Source organism: Paralichthys olivaceus, chromosome 2, assembly GCF_024713975.1.
Source record: "Paralichthys olivaceus isolate ysfri-2021 chromosome 2, ASM2471397v2, whole genome shotgun sequence".
Taxonomy (NCBI): Eukaryota; Metazoa; Chordata; class Actinopteri; order Pleuronectiformes; family Paralichthyidae; genus Paralichthys; species Paralichthys olivaceus.
In genome coordinates, this window is record NC_091094.1 from 1,485,466 (window position 1) to 1,500,530 (window position 15,065).

Consider the following 15,065-nt stretch of genomic DNA (forward strand, 5'->3'; position numbering starts at 1 on the left):
ATCATGGCCATAGCCGGAGATCATTGACATATTATGCATAGACTATATAGTGGTAACGTAAACCCCCGGACCGCCCGGGGAATGTAAACGAGCGTACCCTAGCGGAGTTTGCCCTTTGACCTCATGACGTCATTTGTTGTCAAGTGAAGCTATGCCCGAACGCTTCATTTAATACTCATTGAACATAATTCCTCTTCAGACATAACTTGAATCCATTCATTCATTAATCTGGGACATTTTAAATATTCAGCTACTTGTTAAAACTCATCTGTGTTTAGTTCTGGATTTCATAAACTGATCTGCAGGACAGAGACCAGGTCCAAATAATCTATTGTTACTGAATCAGGACTCGTCTTTAGTCCAACATGTCTGATTTCATATTTATCTTCCATGTTATGAGTCTGTGCTGACATGAATATCTGTTATTTTCACACATGAACTCAGATTCATTTACAGTTAAGTTTTATTCTTTCTTCAGGTTGTATCGCTGCAGTCTGTCAGAGATCAGCTGTTCTTCTCTGGCTTCAGCTCTGAGGTCAAACCCCTCTCATCTGAGAGAACTGGATCTGAGCTTCAACGAGCTGCAGGACTCAGGAGTGAAGGAGCTGTGTGGTCTTCTACAGAGTCCAACCTGTCCACTGGAGACTCTGAGGTCAGTTCACTGACTGACTTTTGTAGATCTCATATCTATAACACAGCATTTATACACAGTTCATCTCATTTAATACTCATTGTATTATTTTATTTATAATTTTATTTTCTTTTTTATCAACAACATACAGCAGCTTTGTAATCCAGTAAGTGCTAAATGCTAATACAGAGGTGTGTCTGTTGCATCTTCGTCCCCTCCCCTCTACATGTCCCTCCCCCCGAAAACAAAAAACATCTCATACACAACAAATAGAAACAAACAAACAAAACAATAGTAATAGTGACAATAATATCTGTAAATAAAAAGATGAACAAACAAAACAAAAGGATAAACAATAACATGAAATGAAGTCAAATGTCAACTTTCACAAGAAAAACTTCAGGCAAAACAACAACAAATAATAATGAGCAAATGTCCATACAATCCAGTAAAGAGGAAGACATGTATGTCAATCACAGCTGTCTCCATGTCAAATGTTTTACACCTTGGTTCAAACACAAATCAGTCACAGAAGGGTACACAGCTTTAGCGTCTTCATGTGTGCTAGAAATGGTTGCCACGTCTTATCCAATGTACCTGTTGAACCACCTAACGTCCACCTTATTTTCTCCAGATGTAAAAACTTCAGAAGTTCTGGAGTCCATAGCACATGAGTGGGAGAGGCCTCCTGCTTCCATTTCACAAGGAGAAGTCTCCGAGCAATTAGGGAGGCGAAAGCAATAGCATTGGAGTAATGTTTGGGAAGGAGAGCGTCTTCAGAAACTCCTCCAGAAATTGCAATCAAAGGGGGAGGGGTTAAATTGAGTCCAAACACCTCAGAGAATGTCTCAAATATAGACGTCCAATAATTGTGAAGATTTGGACAAGTCCAAAAAGTATGAATGAGGGAACCTGTGTCTGCCTTACATCTGTTGCATAAGGGCTCTAACCCTGGATCAATCTTTGCTCATGTTTCCTTTGACAAATGAAGCCATGTAGAACCTTCAATTGTAGGAGTCCATGTCTGGCACAGATGGAGGAAGAACGTACTCTATGAAGGACAGACTGCCACATGTCCTCTGTTATTGTGTTTAGAACAATGTCCATCTGTTTGGAGATGTACTGGAGAAACCCTTCATCAGATAGCAGGAGAGGGTTAAGCCTCCATGAGTAAATAGAATTTTGATGAGGAGAGCTGAGCTCTAACACCAGAGGGCTATGATCAGATATTACAATACTATTATACGTGCATGCTTTTACCTGAGATAATCACTTTTTATCAACCAAAAAGTCATGGATGCACGAGTATGTTTGATGTACAGGAGAGAAGAACCAGTGTTGTCTGATGGATAAAGAAGTGGCCGTGCGTCAACGACCCCATCGGTCTCCAGATACGACTGCAGAACCAGAGCAGACTTTGAGAGTGGTGACGGTCTTGTGGAAGAGCGGTCAAGTGTAGGGTCCATGATAGTATTCATGTCTGTCCAAATAATAATGAGTGAGTGTTAATACCAGGTAATGAGTGAAGAACGTTTCTGAAAGAATCACTATCGTCCCAGTTGGGGGCGTATACATTAGCTAAGAGTAAAGGGCGTTAAATAAAGAGCCAGTTACAATTACATAACGGCCATTTGGGTCAGCTACTACATGGGAGACAATCAATGGAGCTGATTTATGAATCAAAATAGCAGTACCCCTAGCTTTACTGTTGAATTTAGACTGGAACATTTGTCCAACACAATCTTTCTTCATTTTCGGGTGATCTCTATTTTTAGCTGAGTTTGTTGAAGAAATGCAATGTTGACTTTAAGGTGTAAGAGATGAGAGAATACTTGATGACGTTTGATTGGATGGTTAAGTCCCCGAACATTCCAGCTGATTAGATTCATGTGGCAGCCGTTTCTCCCTGAAGTTGAGGGAGCAGGTGTTGCCATCAGAGTTTATGGAAGAAGAAAATGTGAAGGATCATTTTATACCTTTTGTGATGTATCTGAGTTAGCTGTGTAACTCTAGTCGACCTTAGTACGTTCAAACATGACCAAGTGAATACAGATAAAACCTTCAACACAAACAATGAACACATCAACCCCAACCTCCCCATTATCCTCAGTGTCATTCTCTAAAGAAAGACACAAGACTCCCAAAGCTTCCAAGCTTTTTCTGAGATCACACTCTTGGTCTCAGCCACTGTCTCTTTGATAGAAAAGTATTTGAGCTATAATCAGTCTATTAAACTAGTGATTCAATTATCTGATAGAGAATCAACATAAGGTAGAACCCCCCCCCCCCCCTTTTGTTTTTAATAAACAATCCAATAAAACAAAATATATTAGATAAAGAAAATACCTGCAAATGTACTTAATGGGCCGTCACAACATAAAGAGAGAGAGAGAGAGTCACAGGTTTGGATCATGGCCATAGCCGGAGATCATTGACATATTATGCATAGACTATATAGTGGTAACGTAAACCCCCGGACCGCCCGGGGAATGTAAACGAGCGTACCCTAGCGGAGTTTGCCCTTTGACCTCATGACGTCATTTGTTGTCAAGTGAAGCTATGCCCGAACGCTTCATTTAATACTCATTGAACATAATTCCTCTTCAGACATAACTTGAATCCATTCATTCATTAATCTGGGACATTTTAAATATTCAGCTACTTGTTAAAACTCATCTGTGTTTAGTTCTGGATTTCATAAACTGATCTGCAGGACAGAGACCGGGTCCAAATAATCTATTGTTACTGAATCAGGACTCGTCTTTAGTCCAACATGTCTGATTTCATATTTATCTTCCATGTTATGAGTCTGTGCTGACATGAATATCTGTTATTTTCACACATGAACTCAGATTCATTTACAGTTAAGTTTTATTCTTTCTTCAGGTTGAGGAGCTGCAGTCTGTCAGAGATCAGCTGTTCTTCTCTGGCTTCAGCTCTGAGGTCAAACCCCTCTCATCTGAGAGAACTGGATCTGAGCTTCAACGAGCTGCAGGACTCAGGAGTGAAGGAGCTGTGTGGTCTTCTACAGAGTCCAACCTGTCCACTGAAGACTCTGAGGTCAGTTCACTGACTGACTTTTGTAGATCTCATATCTATAACACAGCATTTATACACAGTTCATCTCATTTAATACTCATTGTATTATTTTAATTATTTTATTTTATTTTTTATCAACAACATTTAGCAGCTTTGTAATCCAGTAAGTACTAAATGCTAATACAAAGGTGTGTCTGTTGCATCTTCGTCCCCTCCCCTCTACATGTCCCTCCCCCCGAAAACAAAAAACATCTCATACACAACAAATAGAAACAAACAAACAAAACAATAGTAATAGTGACAATAATATCTGTAAATAAAAAGATGAACAAACAAAACAAAAGGATAAACAATAACATGAAATGAAATCAAATGTCAACTTTCACAAGAAAAACTTCAGGCAAAACAACAACAAATAATAATGAGCAAATGTCCATACAATCCAGTAAAGAGGAAGACATGTATGTCAATCACAGCTGTCTCCATGTCAAATGTTTTACACCTTGGTTCAAACACAAATCAGTCACAGAAGGGTACACAGCTTTAGCGTCTTCATGTGTGCTAGAAATGGTTGCCACGTCTTATCCAATGTACCTGTTGAACCACCTAACGTCCACCTTATTTTCTCCAGATGTAAAACTTCAGAAGTTCTGGAGTCCATAGCACATGAGTTGGAGAGGCCTCCTGCTTCCATTTCACAAGGAGAAGTCTCCGAGCAATTAGGGAGGCGAAAGCAATAGCATTGGAGTAATGTTTGGGAAGGAGAGCGTCTTCAGAAACTCCTCCAGAAATTGCAATCAAAGGGGGAGGGGTTAAATTGAGTCCAAACACCTCAGAGAATGTCTCAAATATAGACGTCCAATAATTGTGAAGATTTGGACAAGTCCAAAAAGTATGAATGAGGGAACCTGTTTCTGCCTTACATCTGTTGCATAAGGGCTCTAACCCTGGATCAATCTTTGCTCATGTTTCCTTTGACAAATGAAGCCATGTAGAACCTTCAATTGTAGGAGTCCATGTCTGGCACAGATGGAGGAAGAACGTACTCTATGAAGGACAGACTGCCACATGTCCTCTGTTATTGTGTTTAGAACAAGGTCCATCTGTTTGGAGATGTACTGGAGAAACCCTTCATCAGATAGCAGGAGAGGGTTAAGCCTCCATGAGTAAATAGAATTTTGATGAGGAAAGCTGAGCTCTAACACCAGAGGGCTATGATCAGATATTACAATACTATTATACGTGCATGCTTTTACCTGAGATAATCACTTTTTATCAACCAAAAAGTCATGGATGCACGAGTATGTTTGATGTACAGGAGAGAAAAACCAGTGTTGTCTGATGGATAAAGAAGTGGCCGTGCGTCAACGACCCCATCGGTCTCCAGATACGACTGCAGAACCAGAGCAGACTTTGAGAGTGGTGACGGTCTTGTGGAAGAGCGGTCAAGTGTAGGGTCCATGATAGTATTCATGTCTCCCCAAGTAATAATGAGTGAGTGTTAATACCAGGTAATGAGTGAAGAACGTTTCTGAAAGAATCACTATCGTCCCAGTTGGGGGCGTATACATTAGCTAAGAGTAAAGGGCGTTAAATAAAGAGCCAGTTACAATTACATAACGGCCATTTGGGTCAGCTACTACATGGGAGACAATCAATGGAGCTGATTTATGAATCAAAATAGCAGTACCCCTAGCTTTACTGTTGAATTTAGACTGGAACATTTGTCCAACACAATCTTTCTTCATTTTCAGGTGATCTCTATTTGTAGCTGAGTTTGTTGAAGAAATGCAATGTTGACTTTAAGGTGTAAGAGATGAGAGAATACTTGATGACGTTTGATTGGATGGTTAAGTCCCCGAACATTCCAGCTGATTAGATTCATGTGGCAGCCGTTTCTCCCTGAAGTTGAGGGAGCAGGTGTTGCCATCAGAGTTTATGGAAGAAGAAAATGTGAAGGATCATTTTATACCTTTTGTGATGTATCTGAGTTAGCTGTGTAACTCTAGTCGAGCTTAGTACGTTCAAACATGACCAAGTGAATACAGATAAAACCTTCAACACAAACAATGAACACATCAACCCCAACCTCCCCATTATCCTCAGTGTCATTCTCTAAAGAAAAACACAAGACTCCCAAAGCTTCCAAGCTTTTTCTGAGATCACACTCTTGGTCTCAGCCACTGTCTCTTTGATAGAAAAGTATTTGAGCTATAATCAGTCTATTAAACTAGTGATTCAATTATCTGATAGAGAATCAACATAAGGTAGAACCCCCCCCCCTTTTGTTTTTAATAAACAATCCAATAAAATAAAATATATTAGATAAAGAAAATACCTGCAAATGTACTTAATGGGCCGTCACAACATAAAGAGAGAGAGAGAGAGAGAGTCACAGGTTTGGATCATGGCCATAGCCGGAGATCATTGACATATTATGCATAGACTATATAGTGGTAACGTAAACCCCCGGACCGCCCGGGGAATGTAAACGAGCGTACCCTAGCGGAGTTTGCCCTTTGACCTCATGACGTCATTTGTTGTCAAGTGAAGCTATGCCCGAACGCTTCATTTAATACTCATTGAACATAATTCCTCTTCAGACATAACTTGAATCCATTCATTCATTAATCTGGGACATTTTAAATATTCAGCTACTTGTTAAAACTCATCTGTGTTTAGTTCTGGATTTCATAAACTGATCTGCAGGACAGAGACCGAGTCCAAATAATCTGTTGTTACTGAATCAGGACTCGTCTTTAGTCCAACTTGTCTGATTTCATATTTATCTTCCATGTTATGAGTCTGTGCTGACATGAATATCTGTTATTTTCACACATGAACTCAGATTCATTTACAGTTAAGTTTTATTCTTTCTTCAGGTTGTATCACTGCAGTCTGTCAGAGATCAGCTGTTCTTCTCTGGCTTCAGCTCTGAGGTCAAACCCCTCTCATCTGAGAGAACTGGATCTGAGCTACAACGAGCTGCAGGACTCAGGAGTGAAGGAGCTGTGTGGTCTTCTACAGAGTCCAACCTGTCCACTGGAGACTCTGAGGTCAGTTCACTGACTTTTGTAGATCTCATATCTATAACACAGCATTTATACACAGTTCATCTCATTTAATACTCATTGTATTATTTTTTAAATTATTTTCTTTTCTTTCTTATCATCAACATACAGCAGCTTTGTAATCCAGTAAGTGCTAAATGCTAATACAGAGGTGTACCTGTTGCATCTTCGGCCCCTCCCCTCTACATGTCCCTCCCCCCGAAAACAAAAAACATCTCATACACAACAAATAGAAACAAACAAACAAAACAATAGTAATAGTGACAATAATATCTGTAAATAAAAAGATGAACAAACAAAACAAAAGGATAAACAATAACATGAAATGAAGTCAAATGTCAACTTTCACAAGAAAAACTTCAGGCAAAACAACAACAAATAATAATGAGCAAATGTCCATACAATCCAGTAAAGAGGAAGACATATATGTCAATCACAGCTGTCTCCATGTCAAATGTTTTACACCTTGGTTCAAACACAAATCAGTCACAGAAGGGTACACAGCTTTAGCGTCTTCATGTGTGCTAGAAATGGTTGCCACGTCTTATCCAATGTACCTGTTGAACCACCTAACGTCCACCTTATTTTCTCCAGATGTAAAAACTTCAGAAGTTCTGGAGTCCATAGCACATGAGTGGGAGAGGCCTCCTGCTTCCATTTCACAAGGAGAAGTCTCCGAGCAATTAGGGAGGCGAAAGCAATAGCATTGGAGTAATGTTTGGGAAGGAGAGCGTCTTCAGAAACTCCTCCAGAAATTGCAATCAAAGGGGGAGGGGTTAAATTGAGTCCAAACACCTCAGAGAATGTCTCAAATATAGACGTCCAATAATTGTGAAGATTTGGACAAGTCCAAAAAGTATGAATGAGGGAACCTGTTTCTGCCTTACATCTGTTGCATAAGGGCTCTAACCCTGGATCAATCTTTGCTCATGTTTCCTTTGACAAATGAAGCCATGTAGAACCTTCAATTGTAGGAGTCCATGTCTGGCACAGATGGAGGAAGAACGTACTCTATGGAGGACAGACTGCCACATGTCCTCTGTTATTGTGTTTAGAACAAGGTCCATCTGTTTGGAGATGTACTGGAGAAACCCTTCATCAGATAGCAGGAGAGGGTTAAGCCTCCATGAGTAAATAGAATTTTGATGAGGAAAGCTGAGCTCTAACACCAGAGGGCTATGATCAGATATTACAATACTATTATACGTGCATGCTTTTACCTGAGATAATCACTTTTTATCAACCAAAAAGTCATGGATGCACGAGTATGTTTGATGTACAGGAGAGAAGAACCAGTGTTGTCTGATGGATAAAGAAGTGGCCGTGCGTCAACGACCCCATCGGTCTCCAGATACGACTGCAGAACCAGAGCAGACTTTGAGAGTGGTGACGGTCTTGTGGAAGAGCGGTCAAGTGTAGGGTCCATGATAGTATTCATGTCTCCCCAAGTAATAATGAGTGAGTGTTAATACCAGGTAATGAGTGAAGAACGTTTCTGAAAGAATCACTATCGTCCCAGTTGGGGGCGTATACATTAGCTAAGAGTAAAGGGCGTTAAATAAAGAGCCAGTTACAATTACATAACGGCCATTTGGGTCAGCTACTACATGGGAGACAATCAATGGAGCTGATTTATGAATCAAAATAGCAGTACCCCTAGCTTTACTGTTGAATTTAGACTGGAACATTTGTCCAACACAATCTTTCTTCATTTTCAGGTGATCTCTATTTGTAGCTGAGTTTGTTGAAGAAATGCAATGTTGACTTTAAGGTGTAAGAGATGAGAGAATACTTGATGACGTTTGATTGGATGGTTAAGTCCCCGAACATTCCAGCTGATTAGATTCATGTGGCAGCCGTTTCTCCCTGAAGTTGAGGGAGCAGGTGTTGCCATCAGAGTTTATGGAAGAAGAAAATGTGAAGGATCATTTTATACCTTTTGTGATGTATCTGAGTTAGCTGTGTAACTCTAGTCGACCTTAGTACGTTCAAACATGACCAAGTGAATACAGATAAAACCTTCAACACAAACAATGAACACATCAACCCCAACCTCCCCATTATCCTCAGTGTCATTCTCTAAAGAAAAACACAAGACTCCCAAAGCTTCCAAGCTTTTTCTGAGATCACACTCTTGGTCTCAGCCACTGTCTCTTTGATAGAAAAGTATTTGAGCTATAATCAGTCTATTAAACTAGTGATTCAATTATCTGATAGAGAATCAACATAAGGTAGAACCCCCCCCCCTTTGTTTTTAATAAACAATCCAATAAAATAAAATATATTAGATAAAGAAAATACCTGCAAATGTACTTAATGGGCCGTCACAACATAAAGAGAGAGAGAGAGAGAGAGTCACAGGTTTGGATCATGGCCATAGCCGGAGATCATTGACATATTATGCATAGACTATATAGTGGTAACGTAAACCCCCGGACCGCCCGGGGAATGTAAACGAGCGTACCCTAGCGGAGTTTGCCCTTTGACCTCATGACATCATTTGTTGTCAAGTGAAGCTATGCCCGAACGCTTCATTTAATACTCATTGAACATAATTCCTCTTCAGACATAACTTGAATCCATTCATTCATTAATCTGTGACATTTTAAATATTCAGCTACTTGTTAAAACTCATCTGTGTTTAGTTCTGGATTTCATAAACTGATCTGCAGGACAGAGACCGAGTCCAAATAATCTGTTGTTACTGAATCAGGACTCGTCTTTAGTCCAACATGTCTGATTTCATATTTATCTTCCATGTTATGAGTCTGTGCTGACATGAATATCTGTTATTTTCACACATGAACTCAGATTCATTTACAGTTAAGTTTTATTCTTTCTTCAGGTTGAGTCTCTGCAGACTGTCAGAGATCAGCTGTTCTTCTCTGGCTTCAGCTCTGAGGTCAAACCCCTCTCATCTGAGAGAACTGGATCTGAGCTACAACGAGCTGCAGGACTCAGGAGTGAAGGAGCTGTGTGGTCTTCTACAGAGTCCAACCTGTCCACTGGAGACTCTGAGGTCAGTTCACTGACTGACTTTTGTAGATCTCATATCTATAACACAGCATTTATACACAGTTCATCTCATTTAATACTCATTGTATTATTTTTTAAATTATTTTCTTTTCTTTTTTATCATCAACATACAGCAGCTTTGTAATCCAGTAAGTGCTAAATGCTAATACAGAGGTGTACCTGTTGCATCTTCGGCCCCTCCCCTCTACATGTCCCTCCCCCCGAAAACAAAAAACATCTCATACACAACAAATAGAAACAAACAAACAAAACAATAGTAATAGTGACAATAATATCTGTAAATAAAAAGATGAACAAACAAAACAAAAGGATAAACAATAACATGAAATGAAGTCAAATGTCAACTTTCACAAGAAAAACTTCAGGCAAAACAACAACAAATAATAATGAGCAAATGTCCATACAATCCAGTAAAGAGGAAGACATATATGTCAATCACAGCTGTCTCCATGTCAAATGTTTTACACCTTGGTTCAAACACAAATCAGTCACAGAAGGGTACACAGCTTTAGCGTCTTCATGTGTGCTAGAAATGGTTGCCACGTCTTATCCAATGTACCTGTTGAACCACCTAACGTCCACCTTATTTTCTCCAGATGTAAAAACTTCAGAAGTTCTGTGGTCCATAGCACATGAGTGGGAGAGGCCTCCTGCTTCCATTTCACAAGGAGAAGTCTCCGAGCAATTAGGGAGGCGAAAGCAATAGCATTGGAGTAATGTTTGGGAAGGAGAGCGTCTTCAGAAACTCCTCCAGAAATTGCAATCAAAGGGGGAGGGGTTAAATTGAGTCCAAACACCTCAGAGAATGTCTCAAATATAGACGTCCAATAATTGTGAAGATTTGGACAAGTCCAAAAAGTATGAATGAGGGAACCTGTGTCTGCCTTACATCTGTTGCATAAGGGCTCTAACCCTGGATCAATCTTTGCTCATGTTTCCTTTGACAAATGAAGCCATGTAGAACCTTCAATTGTAGGAGTCCATGTCTGGCACAGATGGAGGAAGAACGTACTCTATGGAGGACAGACTGCCACATGTCCTCTGTTATTGTGTTTAGAACAAGGTCCATCTGTTTGGAGATGTACTGGAGAAACCCTTCATCAGATAGCAGGAGAGGGTTAAGCCTCCATGAGTAAATAGAATTTTGATGAGGAAAGCTGAGCTCTAACACCAGAGGGCTATGATCAGATATTACAATACTATTATACGTGCATGCTTTTACCTGAGATAATCACTTTTTATCAACCAAAAAGTCATGGATGCACGAGTACGTTTGATGTACAGGAGAGAAGAACCAGTATTGTCTGATGGATAAAGAAGTGGCCGTGCGTCAACGACCCCATCGGTCTCCAGATACGACTGCAGAACCAGAGCAGACTTTGAGAGTGGTGACGGTCTTGTGGAAGAGCGGTCAAGTGTAGGGTCCATGATAGTATTCATGTCTCCCCAAGTAATAACGAGTGAGTGTTAATACCAGGTAATGAGTGAAGAACGTTTCTGAAAGAATCACTATCGTCCCAGTTGGGGGCGTATACATTAGCTAAGAGTAAAGGGCGTTAAATAAAGAGCCAGTTACAATTACATAACGGCCATTTGGGTCAGCTACTACATGGGTGACAATCAATGGAGCTGATTTATGAATCAAAATAGCAGTACCCCTAGCTTTACTGTTGAATTTAGACTGGAGCATTTGTCCAACACAATCTTTCTTCATTTTCGGGTGATCTCTATTTTTAGCTGAGTTTGTTGAAGAAATGCAATGTTGACTTTAAGGTGTAAGAGATGAGAGAATACTTGATGACGTTTGATTGGATGGTTAAGTCCCCGAACATTCCAGCTGATTAGATTCATGTGGCAGCCGTTTCTCCCTGAAGTTGAGGGAGCAGGTGTTGCCATCAGAGTTTATGGAAGAAGAAAATGTGAAGGATCATTTTATACCTTTTGTGATGTATCTGAGTTAGCTGTGTAACTCTAGTCGACCTTAGTACGTTCAAACATGACCAAGTGAATACAGATAAAACCTTCAACACAAACAATGAACACATCAACCCCAACCTCCCCATTATCCTCAGTGTCATTCTCTAAAGAAAAACACAAGACTCCCAAAGCTTCCAAGCTTTTTCTGAGATCACACTCTTGGTCTCAGCCACTGTCTCTTTGATAGAAAAGTATTTGAGCTATAATCAGTCTATTAAACTAGTGATTCAATTATCTGATAGAGAATCAACATGAGGTAGAACCCCCCCCCCCCTTTGTTTTTAATAAACAATCCAATAAGATAAAATATATTAGATAAAGAAAATACCTGCAAATGTACTTAATGGGCCGTCACAACATAAAGAGAGAGAGAGAGAGTCACAGGTTTGGATCATGGCCATAGCCGGAGATCATTGACATATTATGCATAGACTATATAGTGGTAACGTAAACCCCCGGACCGCCCGGGGAATGTAAACGAGCGTACCCTAGCGGAGTTTGCCCTTTGACCTCATGACGTCATTTGTTGTCAAGTGAAGCTATGCCCGAACGCTTCATTTAATACTCATTGAACATAATTCCTCTTCAGACATAACTTGAATCCATTCATTCATTAATCTGTGACATTTTAAATATTCAGCTACTTGTTAAAACTCATCTGTGTTTAGTTCTGGATTTCATAAACTGATCTCAGGACAGAGACCGAGTCCAAATAATCTATTGTTACTGAATCAGGACTCGTCTTTAGTCCAACATGTCTGATTTCATATTTATCTTCCATGTTATGAGTCTGTGCTGACATGAATATCTGTTATTTTCACACATGAACTCAGATTCATTTACAGTTAAGTTTTATTCTTTCTTCAGGTTGTGGAGCTGCAGACTGTCAGAGATCAGCTGTTCTTCTCTGGCTTCAGCTCTGAGGTCAAACCCCTCTCATCTGAGAGAACTGGATCTGAGTAACAACGAGCTGCAGGACTCAGGAGTGAAGGAGCTGTGTGGTCTTCTACAGAGTCCAACCTGTCCACTGGAGACTCTGAGGTCAGTTCACTGACTGACTTTTGTAGATCTCATATCTATAACACAGCATTTATACACAGTTCATCTCATTTAATACTAATTGTATTATTTTTTTAATTATTTTATTTCCCTTTTTTATCAACAACATACAGCAGCTTTGTAATCCAGTAAGTGCTAAATGCTAATACAGAGGTGTGTCTGTTGCATCTTCGTCCCCTCCCCTCTACATGTCCCTCCCCCCGAAAACAAAAAACATCTCATACACAACAAATAGAAACAAACAAACAAAACAATAGTAATAGTGACAATAATATCTGTAAATAAAAAGATGAACAAACAAAACAAAAGGATAAACAATAACATGAAATGAAGTCAAATGTCAACTTTCACAAGAAAAACTTCAGGCAAAACAACAACAAATGATAATGAGCAAATGTCCATACAATCCAGTAAAGAGGAAGACATATATGTCAATCACAGCTGTCTCCATGTCAAATGTTTTACACCTTGGTTCAAACACAAATCAGTCACAGAAGGGTACACAGCTTTAGCGTCTTCATGTGTGCTAGAAATGGTTGCCACGTCTTATCCAATGTACCTGTTGAACCACCTAACGTCCACCTTATTTTCTCCAGATGTAAAAACTTCAGAAGTTCTGGAGTCCATAGCACATGAGTGGGAGAGGCCTCCTGCTTCCATTTCACAAGGAGAAGTCTCCGAGCAATTAGGGAGGCGAAAGCAATAGCATTGGAGTAATGTTTGGGAAGGAGAGCGTCTTCAGAAACTCCTCCAGAAATTGCAATCAAAGGGGGAGGGGTTAAATTGAGTCCAAACACCTCAGAGAATGTCTCAAATATAGACGTCCAATAATTGTGAAGATTTGGACAAGTCCAAAAAGTATGAATGAGGGAACCTGTTTCTGCCTTACATCTGTTGCATAAGGGCTCTAACCCTGGATCAATCTTTGCTCATGTTTCCTTTGACAAATGAAGCCATGTAGAACCTTCAATTGTAGGAGTCCATGTCTGGCACAGATGGAGGAAGAACGTACTCTATGAAGGACAGACTGCCACATGTCCTCTGTTATTGTGTTTAGAACAAGGTCCATCTGTTTGGAGATGTACTGGAGAAACCCTTCATCAGATAGCAGGAGAGGGTTAAGCCTCCATGAGCAAATAGAATTTTGATGAGGAAAGCTGAGCTCTAACACCAGAGGGCTATGATCAGATATTACAATACTATTATACGTGCATGCTTTTACCTGAGATAATCACTTTTTATCAACCAAAAAGTCATGGATGCACGAGTATGTTTGATGTACAGGAGAGAAGAACCAGTGTTGTCTGATGGATAAAGAAGTGGCCGTGCGTCAACGACCCCATCGGTCTCCAGATACGACTGCAGAACCAGAGCAGACTTTGAGAGTGGTGACGGTCTTGTGGAAGAGCGGTCAAGTGTAGGGTCCATGATAGTATTCATGTCTCCCCAAGTAATAATGAGTGAGTGTTAATACCAGGTAATGAGTGAAGAACGTTTCTGAAAGAATCACTATCGTCCCAGTTGGGGGCGTATACATTAGCTAAGAGTAAAGGGCGTTAAATAAAGAGCCAGTTACAATTACATAACGGCCATTTGGGTCAGCTACTACATGGGAGACAATCAATGGAGCTGATTTATGAATCAAAATAGCAGTACCCCTAGCTTTACTGTTGAATTTAGACTGGAACATTTGTCCAACACAATCTTTCTTCATTTTCGGGTGATCTCTATTTGTAGCTGAGTTTGTTGAAGAAATGCAATGTTTACTTTAAGGTGTAAGAGATGAGAGAATACTTGATGACGTTTGATTGGATGGTTAAGTCCCCGAACATTCCAGCTGATTAGATTCATGTGGCAGCCGTTTCTCCCTGAAGTTGAGGGAGCAGGTGTTGCCATCAGAGTTTATGGAAGAAGAAAATGTGAAGGATCATTTTATACCTTTTGTGATGTATCTGAGTTAGCTGTGTAACTCTAGTCGACCTTAGTACGTTCAAACATGACCAAGTGAATACAGATAAAACCTTCAACACAAACAATGAACACATCAACCCCAACCTCCCCATTATCCTCAGTGTCATTCTCTAAAGAAAAACACAAGACTCCCAAAGCTTCCAAGCTTTTTCTGAGATCTCACTCTTGGTCTCAGCCACTGTCTCTTTAATAGAAAAGTATTTGAGCTATAATCAGTCTATTAAACTAGTGATTCAATTATCTGATAGAGAATCAACATAAGGTAGAACCCCCCCCCCTTT

General features: G+C 40.0%; 1 protein-coding gene across 4 annotated transcripts in view; it reads left to right on the plus strand.

Annotated features, from left to right (window-relative positions):
• LOC138405628 (NACHT, LRR and PYD domains-containing protein 12-like) overlaps nucleotides 1-15,065 on the plus strand; it is a 30,961-nt gene that overhangs the window by 12,195 nt on the left and 3,701 nt on the right. For 2 of the 4 annotated variants that reach the window (XM_069515417.1, XM_069515422.1), the window contains exons 9-13: nucleotides 479-652; nucleotides 3,518-3,691; nucleotides 6,553-6,726; nucleotides 9,587-9,760; nucleotides 12,622-12,795. In XM_069515417.1, the coding sequence (XP_069371518.1) occupies nucleotides 479-652; nucleotides 3,518-3,691; nucleotides 6,553-6,726; nucleotides 9,587-9,760; nucleotides 12,622-12,795 (870 nt within the window). The remainder of the gene's footprint in view (nucleotides 1-478; nucleotides 653-3,517; nucleotides 3,692-6,552; nucleotides 6,727-9,586; nucleotides 9,761-12,621; nucleotides 12,796-15,065) is intronic. The other 2 variants (XM_069515437.1, XM_069515430.1) reach the window with 2 other exon arrangements.